This window comes from Ranitomeya imitator, chromosome 6 (assembly GCF_032444005.1).
Source record: "Ranitomeya imitator isolate aRanImi1 chromosome 6, aRanImi1.pri, whole genome shotgun sequence".
Taxonomy (NCBI): Eukaryota; Metazoa; Chordata; class Amphibia; order Anura; family Dendrobatidae; genus Ranitomeya; species Ranitomeya imitator.
The window spans coordinates 71,922,585-71,937,924 of record NC_091287.1 but is presented as its reverse complement, the minus strand read 5'-3'; the positions used below and the strand labels follow the sequence as shown (position 1 = coordinate 71,937,924).

The 15,340-nt window shown below is 44.1% G+C and overlaps 1 protein-coding gene across 7 annotated transcripts in view; it reads right to left on the bottom strand.

The window, feature by feature from the left end:
- The window catches only part of KMT2C (lysine methyltransferase 2C), a 325,549-nt gene that overhangs the window by 14,040 nt on the left and 296,169 nt on the right, over positions 1-15,340 (bottom strand). For all 7 annotated transcript variants that reach the window (XM_069729749.1, XM_069729752.1, XM_069729750.1 and 4 more), the window contains 4 exons: positions 14,430-14,679; positions 5,986-6,125; positions 5,724-5,828; positions 1,911-3,033 (listed from right to left, as the gene is read on the bottom strand). In XM_069729749.1, coding sequence (XP_069585850.1) covers positions 1,911-3,033; positions 5,724-5,828; positions 5,986-6,125; positions 14,430-14,679 — 1,618 coding nt within the window. The remainder of the gene's footprint in view (positions 1-1,910; positions 3,034-5,723; positions 5,829-5,985; positions 6,126-14,429; positions 14,680-15,340) is intronic.

The following is a 15,340-nucleotide window of genomic DNA, read 5'->3' as shown; positions in this document are numbered from 1 at the left end:
CCCAATGAGGCGTAGGAGAAATAAGGTTTTAACCCAAGTTTAGTGAATTAAAGTGACCCTCCACCTGGGACTGAACATTGTCCGTACATTTTATACATAGTGACACTCCAGGGTGCCAGTGTCACTTCAGTGGCTTGAATACCATTGGCGTTTTTATAATACTTTAGCTATGAGGCCATTAATCAGGTCTCATCGCTTCTGCTCAACTCTGCAGCTCATCACAAAGTGATTGTGTCACGGGGATGGGGGACAATTAAGGAAGCCTGCTCCCGGTTACCCTATCAAACCACTTAAAGGGAATTTCTCAGTAGGATCAACCCTTACGCTGTCTATGTGGGTATGTAGGTCATAGAAAGCTGAATAAAATGATACCTTGATATCAGCAATCCGATGTCATATTTCAGAGAGATCCACATTTTTCACAGTATGTTAATGAGCTGTTAAGATCTATGTGCTTGACATAGATCTCACTGAGAAGGTCTCCTGAGCTTATTTTAAATGAAAGGTGGAATTACCATGTTGAGACATCTAGATCAGGAGAGCAGATTGTCAGTCATTACAAATTGCAAATGGTAAAGTCCCCTTTAATTTAATATAAGCTCTGGAGGCAGATTCTCATGGAGATCTGTGTCTGGCCCATAGATTTTAACTGTTCATTAACAGAGAAAAAAAATAGATATTTCTGTAGTAAGAGCACAGATCATATTTATAAAGGTATAATTTTATTCAGCTTTCTATGACCTATATGCCCATGCAGATCACTTAGGAGGGGTGATACCACTGATCGGTTCCCTTTAAGTATTGCAATCCCTACTGACCATGGCAAGAGTATAACTTCAGAGATCAAGAGCCAGTGATTCACACTTTACATTGTGAAAACATGGTCATAAAAGAGACGGTCACCTGATAAGATCCCTCCTTAAATCTGACATCTCCCTCTCCCTGGGTGGCACCATAATAACACCTAGGCAGCAGGCACTCTGTCTGGGTGTTATATTTGACACCAATCTCTCCTTCACCTCCTATATACAAATATACAATCTCTTGCCCACTCTTGTTACTTGCACCTAAAGAACATCTCTAGAATCTGCTTCTTTCTCACCATGGAAACAAAGACCCTCACTGTTGCCCTGATTCACTCCCACCTGGACTACTGTAATGCTCTATTAATTGGCTTCCCCCTCACTTGACTTTCTCCTCTCCAGTCCATCCTTAATACAGCAGCCAGGGTGGTCTAACTGGGTTGTCGGAAGAGTCCACTCTGTGCCAGTCACTGCACTGGCTGCCCATAGTTGCTCGCTACGCTCTGCAAGCGACTTTTGACTAACCTCTGCACTAATCCATACCTCCCACTTCTGGCACCAAGACTTCTCCCGAGTTACGCCAATGCTCTGGAATGCTCTACCCCAATAAATTAGGACTATCCACAACTTACACAGTTGTAGGCGCTCCCTCAAAACACATCTGTTCAGAGCATGTGTGTAACCCATTCACTATCTGAGAATTACCCTCCATCAAACTCCACCGCACCCAACAGCACCACAAATACTGGCTGGTGACCACCTCATGCAGCTTTCATCTAGCCCCCATCTTTTATCTATCCCCATTTCTCAAGAAGGACAGACCATCATTATAAATAACCCCCTGTATTTTGTCTACCCCACCTCATTGCAGATAGGTAAGCTCTCATGAGCAGGGTCATCTTATTATATTTTAAACGTTGTTGCGTATGACTTGTGTATGAACTGTTTAACTGTAAAGTGCTTCGGAATATGTTGGCGCTATATAAATAAAGATTATAAAAAAACGTAGAGAAAAATAACCAAGGCGGCTAAAAAGGCAATACATTTCTGAAAAGTAATTTTGAAAAAGTGGCAGAAAAATTGCTAAATTCTCCCTATTGTGCATACCTTTTGGCGTATTATCTGTCAGGACCAGGTCTTCGTGTCCCTGTTCATGGGCTCTGATGACAAATAAGGGCAACCCATCATCCTCCTCGATGGAGCAGAGGTACCGGCAGCGCCTGTTGGGGTACCGCATACTCCAGTATAACCTGCTGGCTTCAAAGCCTACTGGGAAAAGAGCAGTCGCAGAGTGAAAGTCCTGCATTTGCTGTGGTAGCAACTGACCAATTGCATGGAAGATCAAGCTGCCAACACGGAAAGTGTGGTCGCGTTCCCCACGCTGCACTATGCTGGCTATCTGCCGCACCTCATCACGCTGAACGTAAACTCTACGAAAGACTGCAAAGTAAGTCAGTTCTTGCTCATGAGCTCCCTTTGGCTTGTGCATGGGGCAAAGCATAGTTTTGTCTTTAAAGAACATGCATTGTGCTTTTATTGCACAGGTGAAGTGATAGATATTGGTGCACCGTAACCTGTGGCAGCCACTTGTGGCTCCCGTTTTATGACAAAAGACACACTTCATCTGCAGTCCGCGTCTCAAAGCAAGTTCTACATTAATTAAGGCACCAGCCTGTGTCTCATAGACTTCGGTAGACCAAAGAGCACAGTTTAGATGGACCCAAAGGTCAAGGTCAAGGTTGAGCAGCCTTGCAGGCCCATCCGTCATTCCATCACCTTCTTCATGGCAGAAACAACATTTTCTAAAATCTTTGGGCAGAGGATCTGGCTTTAGAGACGTTCCTAGTCTTTTCAAAAATTCATCTATGTCATCCTCGCATTGAGGCTTAAAAGGCATCTTGGGAATAACAATTTGAATATTCCATTTCTTCCACTTCATCCCTTTCCACCGCTTGCCGAAAGGCCGAGAATCATCCAGACCACAATGCACCATTCTCGGCCGAGGTTTTAACTTCACCGTGACTTTCAGCTCATCCGGCTTTGCCTCAACCTTCGCAGTTTCAAAAGCAGCGGGTGGAAATGAAATCGGAGGAGACGACGGAGGTGAAAACTTGTCCTGCAGCAGCGGAAGGCAATGAACGTCCAGGGTAGAAGTGTTGTTACTGTACTGATGACATGACTTTGGTTGCGTTTCCTTTACAGATGGAGATGTTAAGGAACAATCCGGGGGCTAAAAAATAAATCACATTAATCCAATAAAGACATTGCTAAACCTTCATTCACAATGTCAGCAGAAATGTACAATTGCCCCACAAAACTGTCTGCACCAACAATGCTCAATATTCGCCTTACAAACCCCTACTACGCCTTATTGTATCTGCTCCTGCAACTAGAGTGCAAAGTTACAAGTCAGAGGATGTCGCACGCCGGGCAATGGGGTGTGGACCGGGCTCAGCTCCCGCTACGCAGCCTGTAACTGCAGCGGTTCTTATTTTTCAGACACTTCATGTTTCATTTAATGTTGTGGCGGAGTCAATCAAAAGGTCGTATGTACCCTACAATAGTGCAAGGTAAAAAAAAAAAAGCTGTAGTCCGCCCAGAAAAAGGTTGAGCACTTTTACAGCTCTACTAATGAAAGAATATGATGAAAATATAATGACGGGGTTAAGATTTTTGAGACACAAATTTTAATTTATGTTTTTTATTTTAAGTAAAACATAAAATAAAGAAAAGTATTTGTGTATATACATACACACACACTGTGGTTTGCAAAAGTATTCAGACCATGTGACACTTAGATTGCACACAGATGGACATCCGCTCACTAAGCATGTGACTTAGGACGGTAATTCCTTGCACCAGAATTTTTTAGGGGCTTTACTGCAAAAGGGGTGAATACATATGCACATGCCAATTGTTAGTTATTTGATCCCATAAATGTAAGCCTATATTATTCTCACTTCACCAATTTAAGATTATTTAGTGCTGATGTATCACATACAAATTGGATTGCAAAAAATATTTAAACCCAGGTTGTAATGTAACAAAATGAGTAAAACGCCAAAAGGGTGAATACTTTTGCAAGCCACTGTATTTGTGGCTACTTAACTACCAATGGCCTTAATATACTGCATGAAGATATAAAAGGGAACCGGTGAGTAAAATCAGCTGCCTTCCTGCAGATGGTTTACAGCAATTAGTAAGGTTAAGAGGTGCTGCTCCTGGGAGAAGGCAGACATGTTTTTTTTTAATTACATAGAACTTCATTAGAAATTAATTCATTTATACTACCAGAACCACGGACAGCCTGAATCAAACACTAGCTCTACCATTGCAGCAATGTATGATTTTACTCTGAAAAGCTGGCTGGGTTCTGTCTCTGATGCCCTGTGGCTTTCTCTCTGCTCCCCAGAACTGACAGGTCTCTCCTTAGACACTCATAGCTGTCAATCTAAGGTCTCCTTCACACTTCCTGGTGATTTTGGTACTGGAAAAATCAGTACTGGTGAGATCCGTACCCCGTGTTTGTGTGCCATGCGTAAGGAATGAAATGCAGTACAGAAATAAAAGAGTGATATGTATTAAAGATGTTCAAAGATAGAGATAGTGATGATGAACATGATAGACCGATAGAAATATGTCAGTTTGCTATATATTAGTGCTTTGTATGTGTTTTTTATGCACTTGTTTTTTATTATAGTCTTTATGACATTTGACTATGGGGTTAGTAATGGGGTGTTTTATAGACGCCTCTCCATTACTAACCCCTGAGCTTGATGTCAGCAGCCATACAACAGCTGATATCAACCTCAATCCTATTACCCTACTTGCCACAGCACCAGGGTAAATGGGAAGAGCGGAGGCTAAGCACCAGGTTTGGCGCATCTTATGGATACTCCATTTCTGGGGCGGCTAAGGGTTGATGTTGGTAGCCATGAAGGGGGCCAATGTCCATGGCCCCTTCCTAGGCTATTATCAGCCCAGAGCTGTCTGTTTAGACTTTACTGGTTATAAATTATAGGTGGACTCTACCTCTTTTTTTCTGGGTTCCCCATTAAACTAACCAGTAATGTCAAAGCTAAGCAAAAGCTGTGAGGTGTTATTAATAGCTTGGGAACCCTTTGGGATATTGGCCCCTTCCCCAGATTGTTAACACTAGCCCCCAGCAGTCAGCTTTCCCTCTGCTGTTTATCAAAATTACATGGGAGCCCAAGACATAAAACATAAATAAAAATAAGTTTAATATGGGTGCTGAATAGATCTCCCATCATTGTCGCCTGGTCGAGTTGATTTCAGGGAGACCAGTCGACAATGATGAGAGCTGCCCTCCGCAGCCAGCGCCTTGGAACAGCGCAAACTGTACCATTTTTTCCCAGGCGTCAGTATGTGTCACACTGACGACACACAGATGTTATCCGTGTGCAGCACACATTTTGTCCGCGGTCCATGTGAAAAACCCGACATGTGTGCATGACCATTGAATACAATGGGTGTGTGTGTCCGTATTTGCGCTCCTTTAAAAAACACTGCATACAGACACAAAAAACAGACATGTGACTTGGAATAGTCATCCGAGCCACAATCCCTTACCAGCTTTTCAAAGTATGATTGATGCCGCAGCATTTCAGAGAACATACACAGCTGCAATATTGAATCCCTTGTCTGATTTAGGCTGTCTGTGATTTGGGCAGCACATACTGCCAAGATCTCTTTAGGAAAGGGTTGTATGTGATTAGAAAACCATGTGTGCCTTCTCCCAGGAGCAGCACCACTGTTGTGCATGGCATGTGTTATTGGTGATCAACCTCATTGAATACTGTAAACCATCTATAGACAAGAATGCTACTCTATCAGTAAGAAAGCAGACAAGGTTCTCTCATTTTAGACATAGCCAATGCGATATTAAGCTGCAGACATTACCTTCATCCCGTTGCTCTTTGCCTGTGCGGCAGAATGCAGCATGAAGCAGTTGTTGCTGCAGAAAACAAGTTCACCATCCATGCGTCCAGGGCTGGTGAGGAGCTCCTGTCAATGAGAAATATCTTTAGTTAGTTTCTAGACAAGTCATCTTTATTGCCCAGAAACTAATTTTAGTGATGACACCGTCATTTGCCTATTGATGATAACTTTCTGCCACTCTGAACAGTTAACATGTATTGGTATAGGAAGAATATTAAGATACCTGTTTGGGAAAGCTTAAATCTTTCATAGTTTTTCGCACCCCATTTCCAAACACCACAACCTTGCAATGGCAGCACCATGATTGCCTAAGAGACGGAGGATTACCCATAGGTGGGTGGTGAGGTCTGTACGCTGGCATACCTAGGGAGGGGGAAACCAATAGAGATCACACAATACTGCTATAGATTATTCACTGCTGAACAGTAATAGACATCAGTTATATCTGTGTGTACACAGTACCCAGAAGACACAGTATTGAAGGGAATCTGCCAGCAGGATTTCATACCTCAAAGTATTTATACATGTGGCTCTTTCAAAGACAAGTCCAGCATTAGCTTTACCTGGTTATTCAGTTCCTCTGTTACTGAGAAATTGGAGTTTGAATGGATATGTAAATGAGGCTGAAGATCTATTTGTAGATCTGAAGCTTCTGTCACTCCAGCTCTATTTCCTGCCCAGCGCCGCCACCTTTGCTACATGCAGGATGTTTGACAGCCTCATTTGTATATCAATACATACAAATACTGATTTCTCAGTAACAGAGGAAAAGATCGACTATGTATTGCTGGATTTGTCTATGCGCAGATAAATAGTTTAACCCCTTCAAGTCGCGGCGCGTTTTCATTTTTCACTTCCCTCCTTCCCAGAGCCATAACTTTTTTATTTTTCCGTAAATATGGTCATGTGAGGGCTTATTTTTTGCGGGACGAGTTGTACTTTTGAACGACACCATTGGTTTTACCATGTCTTTTACTAGAAAACGGGAAAAAAATTCCAAGTGCGGTGAAATTGCAAAAAAAAGTGCAATCCCACACTTGTTTTTTGTTTGGCTTTTTTGCTAGGTTCATTAAATGCTAAAACTAACCAGCCATTGTGATTCTCTAGGTCATTACGAGTTCATAGACATCTAACATGTCTAGGTTATTTTTTATCCAAGTGGTGAAAAAAAATTCCAAACTTTGCTTAAAAAAAAAAAAGTGCCATTTTCCGATACCCGAAGCGTCTCCATTTTTCATGATCTGAGGTCGGTTGAGGGCTTATTTTTTGCGAGCCGAGCTGACGTTTTTAATGATACCATTTTGGTGCAGATATGTTCTTTTGATCGCCCGTTATTGCATTTTAATGCAATGTCGCGGCGACCACAAAAACGTAATTCTGACGTTTCGGATTTTTTTCTCGCTACGCTGTTTAGCGATCAGGTTAATGCTTTTTTTTATTGATAGATCGGGCGATTCTGAACGCGGCGATACCAAATATGTGTAGGTTTTTTTTTTAAAATTGTTTTATTTAGGATGGGGCGAAAGGGGGGTGATTTAAACTTTTATATTTTTTTCATATTTTTAAAAACATTTTTTTTTTTACTTGTGCCATGCTTCAATAGCCTCCATGGGAGGCTAGAAGCTGGCATAGCCTGATCGGCTCTGCTACATAGCAGCGATCATCAGATCGCTCCTATGTAGCAGAAATGCAGGTGTGCTGTGAACACCGACCACAGGGGGGCGCTCACAGCAGGCCTGCATCAGTAACCATAGAGGACCTCTATGGTTACCTTCCTGATGCATCACCGACCCCCGATCATGTGACGGGGGTCGGCGATGACATCATTTCCGGCCGCCTGGCCGGAAGCGCCGGTTAAATGCCGCTGTCTGCGTTTGACAGCGGCATTTAACAGGTTAATAGCGGCGGGTGAATAGCGATTTCACCCGCCGCTATTGCACGCACATGTCAGCTGTACAAAACAGCTGACATGTCGCGACTTTGATGTGGGCTCACCGCCGGAGCCCACATCAAAGGGGGAGATACGACATGCGCCGTACTATTACTGCGCATGTCGTGAAAGGGTTAAAAGTGTGAAATCCTGTAGATAGAGTCCCATTAAAAGGTTATTCCCAACTGTGCCTTTCACTGCTTCTATGTGCCGGCCACCAGAAATAGGGCTACAAAAACAGCAGAGTGCAGCTGCGTTACGCTGTTTGCGCAACTCTCAAACAAATGAGAGTTACAGAAAGAACGTAACAAATCTGCGCTCTGGAGTTACGCCAACCGCGCAGCTCACTATTTAAAGCAGTTTCTTCAGCGGATATTTTTTTCTATGGGAGTCAAGCTAATAACATAGTGCAGCTGCGCTCCGCTGTTCTCTTAGGCCCCATCCCTGGTGGTCAGCACCTAGAAGCCATTCTTCCTCCGTTAGCCATAAGAACAAAAATGTTAAAAATACACAGAGGATGGGAAAAGGAAAGTGTCCACACGGAATGGGGCTCATAGACTTGACCCACACATGGGACCTAATTAAAAAAAATATGTACCTAAAAGGTCAGGGCTGATTTACATAACCACATGGAAGCCATATTTTAGTCTATACTGTCGTCGCCACAATGTGGGACGTTCTGAGACATTGTGCCTGTTCCATGCTCGTATTTGAAATTTACAATTTAATTTGGAAGAGCCACTCTAATATATTAAGAATCAAAGCAGATCTCTCCTTATTCCATACCTTGGTCAAGGGTTTTATAGCTTATCAGTATTCATGTATAGTAACAATATAATTGGCTCATCTTATCTCTAAATATGTGGGCTGGCATATACATACATACATACATACATACATACATACATACTTCTAATTGGCTAATTTAACACTGTTGACACCCAGCCCGTGGGTCTAGGTGTCCTCCTAGACTGTAAGTTTAGTATCTCTCACTTTGCTTTGTTTTTTCTAAGTTACACAAAGACATTCCTTAGCCCCCTTATCTGATCTATGTGAAAATGGACTTCATCTTGGAAATATAAAATATAAATCCTGCTCTCACAATACTACAGCCATAAGCCTCAACCTCATCACGGGTTTCGCCATCTGAACCAACAGTATAACTTACGGTATTTCGAGGAACCAGTTGGTTAGTGTCATGAAAACTGAAGTAGGATCTCCAATGAGATAACCTTCACGTTTTACTCATGGATCCTGACAAACCTTTTTTACCTGTCTTGTAACATGCAACTTTTTATATTCTTTCCTAATTAGGCAATGAAGCTCTGATCTCATTGTGTGGACATGTTTGACATACGGAAGTTGATAGGCCCCATTCATGTGATGTTAAGCACAAGAGAGGGATTTTTGGTACTCATCATAAAATCTCTTTCTTGGAGCCTACATTGGGGGACACAGGTAACCATGGGGTGTATGCTGCTGTCGCTAGGAGGCTGACACTAGGCAAAAAAGGAAAATAGCTCCTCCTCAGCAGTATACAACCACTGACAGGCACCAAGTACCTTAGTTCGTGTTAAAGCAGAACTCAACATATGTAACAACCCAACAACAAGGCACGTTGGCCTAAAAGTTACACACAGTTAGGGAGGGTGCTGTGTCCCCCAATGAAGGCTCCAAGAAAGAGAATTTATAGTGAGTACCAAAAAGGAAGTATTCATTGAGAGGTAGACTCGGATAGCTCTGACCAGATCCAACTTGTGGGTGGACTTTTCCAGCGAATGGACCGGAGAGGGACATGGAGAAGGAAGGACAATGTCTTCATTAATGTGAAATTAAGAGATCACCTTAGGTAGGAAGGATGGAACAGGTCTGAGAACTACCTTGTCCTGATATAGAATCAGGAACGGGGAAAGGCAGGATAATACTGCTAACTCAGAAACTCTCCTGATGGACGTAATGGCAACTAAGAAGGCAACTTTACATGACAGGAAAGAAGACGGAATGTCTTGAATGGGCTCAAACGGAGAGTGGTGGAGTGCACCAAGGACAAGGTTAAGACCCCATGGATCTATTGGAGGACGATAAGGAGGTGCCAGGTGCGCGACTCCAGTGTCTGTAGTAGATATGCGAAGATGCTAGCTTTCTTGCCCTAATCATGGTCTGAATGACCTGATGGGAAAAACCATCCTCCCTCAAGACTGCGGCTCAACAGCCATGCCATTAAACTCAGAGACTAAACACTGGTGGAAGAGGGGGCCTTGTGAGAAGATCTGGACGGTCTGGAAGCCTCGAGGGAGCGTCCATGAGCATGTTCACCAGCTCCGCGTACCAGGCCCTTCTTGGCCAGTCTGGAGATACCAGGATTACGGGAATTCCTTCCGCCTTTATCTTTTTCACGACTCTTGGAATCAAGGGGAGAGGCGGAAAAAGATAAGGCAGCTGGAATTGGAACCACGGGATCACTAGAGCATCGCAACAGAGACCTGGCTACGAAATGAGGAACCTTGAGATTCATCCAAAACACAATCAGATCGATGTGTGCCCCATCTCTGGCAAATTTGGTTGAAAACAGCTGGATTGAGAGACCACTTGCCCGATGCGAGATCCTGATGACTCAGAAAATCGTCTGCCCAATTTTCCACCCCCTGAATGTGCACAACAGATAAGGTAGGAACGTGACGCTCGTCCCATTGCAGAATCCTTGTTACCTCTGCCATCACCTGTCTGCTGCAAGTCACGCCTTGATGGTTTATGTAAGCCACAGCAGTGGCGATGTCCAATTGTATGCGAAACGGTTGGCCTGCGAGGGGGGATTGCCAGCGGCGAAGGGCAAGAAAAATTGCCCTGATCTCCAAAAGATTGATGGGGAAAGCGGCTTCTTGGCCGTTCCAGCGACTCTGCACTGTGTGATGAAGAAACACCAAGGTTACTTACTGGTAGCCGTTTTTTCCAGAGCCCATGACAGCACACCTGAGAGAGGGATCCGCCCAGTCGGGACAGGAAACCTACTGAAATAAAAGGGCGGTACCTCTCCCTCGCTTCAGTTGGTTTTCAGAGCATGAGAGGCCCCTTGGTTAGTACACATGGCAATCTACCACCACATTGTAATAATAAATAACACCCACTAAAAAGTGCACACCAAAAGGGTGAAAAAGAAGGGAGGGAATATACAGGTGCTGTCATGGGCTCCGGAAAAACCGGCTACCAGTAAGTAACCTTGGTGTTTTCCCGTCTCCCATGACAGCACACCTGAGAGATTTTTGGAGAAAGAACACCTTAGGGAGGGACCACCGCTTGTAGCACCCTTCTACCAAAGGTAAGGTCAGTTGAGGAGGATAGATCTAGCCGGTAGTGTCTAAAGAAGGTAGACGGTGAGGACCAGGTAGCGACCTTACAAATCTGATCAATAGATACCTCTGCTTTTTCTGCCCAGGAAGTAGCCACGGCTCTGGTGGAGTGAGCCTTGATGCCTTCAGGGATCGGGGCACCACGAGAAGCATAGGATAAGGAAATGGCCTCCCTAATCCACCTAGCAATAGTACCCTTGGATACCCCATATCCCTTCCTGCTACCCTGGAAAGCTATAAATAGGGATTGATCCTTCCTCCACTGACTAGTCAGAGATATATACTGCAAAATAGCTCTTCTCACATCCAGTGTATGAAATTTCTCTTCCCCTGGGTTCTTGGGATTATCACAAAAAGAGGGCAACACAATTTCTTGACTCCTATGGAACTTAAGTACTACTTTCGGCAGATATGCCGGATCTGGTCTGAGCACTACTCTGTCATCAAATATCTGCGTGTAAGGAGGGGAGATAGACAGGGCTTGCAAGTCACTCACCCTATGGGCTGATGTCAACGCTACCAGAAGTACTGTCTTAAGAGTAAGTGTTTTTACTGATGACTCCTGCAAGGGTTCAAACGGATCACTAGTCAGAGCCTCTAACACCAGATTCAAATCCCATGGAGGAACCCTCTGAATTACCACTGGTCTAGACCTACTACAGGATTTTATAAAGCGGGACACCCATCTATTGGAGGCCAGATTACAATTATACAAGGCTCCTAATGCTGACACTTGTACCTTGAGCGTATTAGTTGCTAACCCTAGTTGCAACCCCCCTGTAGGAATTCTAAAATAGTACCCACAGGAGCCCTGTCCCCCACAGGTTGCCCCGAAAATTCCAGAAACTTTTTCCATGTTCTGCCATATATCCTCAATGTTACTGGCTTTCTACTTTTTAACAAGGTGGAGACTAACCCTGGTGAAAACCCCTGCCTACTCAGTAATGCCCTCTCAAATTCCAGGCTGCAAGATGGAAGCCCTTCACTTGAGAGTGGCATATTGGACCCTGAGTAAGCAGGTCCGGAATTTCTGGCAGAATCCATGGATCGGTCACTGACATTTGTCTCAGGAGGGAGAACCAAGGTCTTTTTGGCCAGAATGGAGCAATCAAAATTACTCTCGCCTGCTCCATTCTGATTTTTCTTACTACCATCGGAATCATCGCTATTGGTGGAAACACATATGCGAGACTGAAATTCCATTGTATTTGGAGAGCATCTACCGCGAAAGGTTTTTCTCTTGGATCTAGTGAACAGAAGCTCTCTACCTTCCTGTTGCTTAGGGTGGCAAATAAATCTATCACAGGTAAGCCCCAAGCCTGCACTATCTGTTGAAACACCCGGGGATTCAAAGACCACTCTCCTTGCCTCAGTGTTTTGCGACTTAGGTAGTCTGCCTTTATATTCTCGACCCCCTTTATGTGGAGAGCCGAGAGGGATAGAAGGTGGCGCTCCGCTAGTTGTAGGAGGACAGACGCTGACTTCATCAGGGAAGGGGATCTCGTCCCCCCTTGGTGGTTGATGTACGCAACAACTGCGTGATTGTCCGACATGACCCTGGTATGATGACCCTGGAGGATGGGAAGGAAATGTTTTACAGCTTTTTCTACAGCCCATAACTCTCTTAGGTTTGACGCTTGTTGTGATTCTAATTGGGACCAAGATCCCTGAACTGAGAGTGTCCCCAAATGAGCTCCCCATCCTGAACCGCTTGCATCTGTGGTGATGATCTGGTCTATCGGAGTTATCCACTGGACCCCTGATGTCAAATGGTCTCTTATGGCCCACCATTTTAGGGAATCTTACCTCTAATGAAAGGCGTAGCTTTCCCTCTAAATGCCCTTTTAACCACCTATGCGCTGACAGGACCTCCCATTGTAATTGTCTTAGATGTAACTGTGCCCATCTTACTGCGGGTATACAGGACGTCAGAGAACCCAACAGGGACATTGCCCTTCTCAATGTCATTACGGGGTGATGAATTGCTGACTCTACAAGATTTTGAATTTTGACCAGCTTGTTTTCTGGCAAAAGACAAAGCTGACGCCTGGAATCCAGGACTAAACCCAGAAAAGATTGCACTAGCTCCGGCGTCAACCTTGACTTGGCAAGATTTATTTTCCACCCCAACCGCTGTAGCGTTGATATGACTTGTTCTATTTGTGTTTGGCAATGTGTTGATGAGTTCCCTATTATGAGGAAGTCGTCCAGATACGGAACTATAACTACATTCTGAGAGCGGAGGAAGGACATGACCTCTGACATTAATTTTGTAAAAATTCTCGGTGCTATTGATAGGCCGAATGGTAGGGCAGCATACTGATAGTGCTTGAGACAGCCTTGTACATAAACCGCCACTCTTAGGAATTTTTGGTGGTCTTGATACCTTCCCAGCGTGCTCTGCGCTGAACGCCAGCCGCGCACCCGGAAGTCGCTCAGCAGAGGGGGAGAGAGCGGCGTGTCAGCCGCAGAATGGCTCCAGAGATCCGGACTGCGCTGGACCGACGCCCGCACGTGCGCAAGAGCCCGAAGGATCTGCGGACGGCGCTACCAACATCCCGAAGGCCGACATACAGGCGTCCTGCCTGTGCTTCAAGTGCCGGGACGGGAGTGGGTAAGTGGATCTTCTATCAACGAAAAAACAAAAACAAAAAAGTACCGCCGTGATTCAGCACAAGGGTTCCCGTCAGGACAGGAAACCCAACTGAAGCGAGGGAGAGGTACCGCCCTTTTATTTCAGTAGGTTTCCTGTCCCGACTGGGCGGATCCCTCTCTCGACTGGGCGGATCCCTCTCTCAGGTGTGCTGTCATGGGAGATGGGAAAAGACAGCTCCCCAACTGAGGAGACTGACGTCAGTGATGATGACCTGCCACCAGAGATGGAGGAAGGACTTCCCGAGGAGGCTGATAGTGTCCATCAGGGGTCAGGGCTTGCCTCACCTTGAGAGGCAGAAGCATGGGATAGTCCAGGGAGACGGTCCTCTTGTCCCAAGCAATATCCACAAAATCTGAAAGAACTGAAGAAGATCTGTATGGAGGAGTGGGCCAAAATCCCTGCTGCAATGTGTGCAAACTTGGTCAAGAACTACAGGAAACATCTAACTTCTAATTGCAAACAAAGGTTTCTGTACCAAATATTAAGTTCTGTTTTTCCATTGTATCAAATACTTATTTCATGCAACAAGATGAAAATGAATTATGTAGAAATCATACAATGTGATCTTCTGGAATTTTTTTTTAATTAAGATTCTGTGTCTCACAGTTGATGTGTACCTACAATAAAAATTACAGATCTCTCCATTTTAATAGGTGGGAAAACTTGCAAAAATCGGCAGTGTATCAAATACTTATTCTCCCCACTGTATATGTGGAATGTTGTCAGAGACTTACCAGTACTATTAGGCATGAATGGCATGCCGTGCGGTTTCATGCTGTATGATCCTATGAGTCTGGTTTGGGGTATAAACCCTGGTCTGGGGCGCTGACGTAATAGCTGTTGCCTGTACTCCATGTTTGGGTTCATCCTGTGCCCATTCATTAGGAAAATGGAAGCAGAGTCTGGAGCACTGCTCACTTCATAGCTGGTGGGAATGTGAACTTGCAGCAAATCAGCAAACGCAGCCACTACTCCACTGATGTTCTAGAAAAAACAAAAACAAAAAAAAAAAACAACACATGGAGACATTAACCCCGAGACTGTTTTCACTTTCCTGACCAAACCAAATTTTACAATTCGGACCACAGTCACTTTATGAGGTAATAACTCTGGAACGCTTCAACGTATCAAAGTAATTCGGAGACGTTTTTCGTGGCACATTGTCCTTTATGCTAGTGGTAAATTTAGGTCAAAATGTTTTGAGTTTATGAAAATATCGGCATTTTGACAATTTTTTGCAATTTTTAAACTTACAATATTCTGCAATATTCTTATACCAGTTAGTTATGCTGAACAAAATAATTAATAAGTAAATAACATTTCCCACATGTCTACTTTACAGCTGCATAATTTTTTAAACCATTTTTTATAGGAAGTTAGAAGGGTTAAAAGTTAATCAGGAATTTCTCATTTTGCCAACAAAATTATTGGCATCACATTTGAATTTTTCGTTACCAAATATGTGTAATTTTTTTTTTTTTTTACAGGGTCTCGCAGACAGGCAGGGAGGAGGCGTGTCAGATTTTGCTGTGAGCAGATGCTTACAGGCCATGCTATAAGGGGTTAAAATAGTAAAAGTTTTAAGTTATAGCCTCTCTTTCCACTTGCTCTGTAGCGGTGGCAAGTGGGGTAAGAGTTGTGGGGT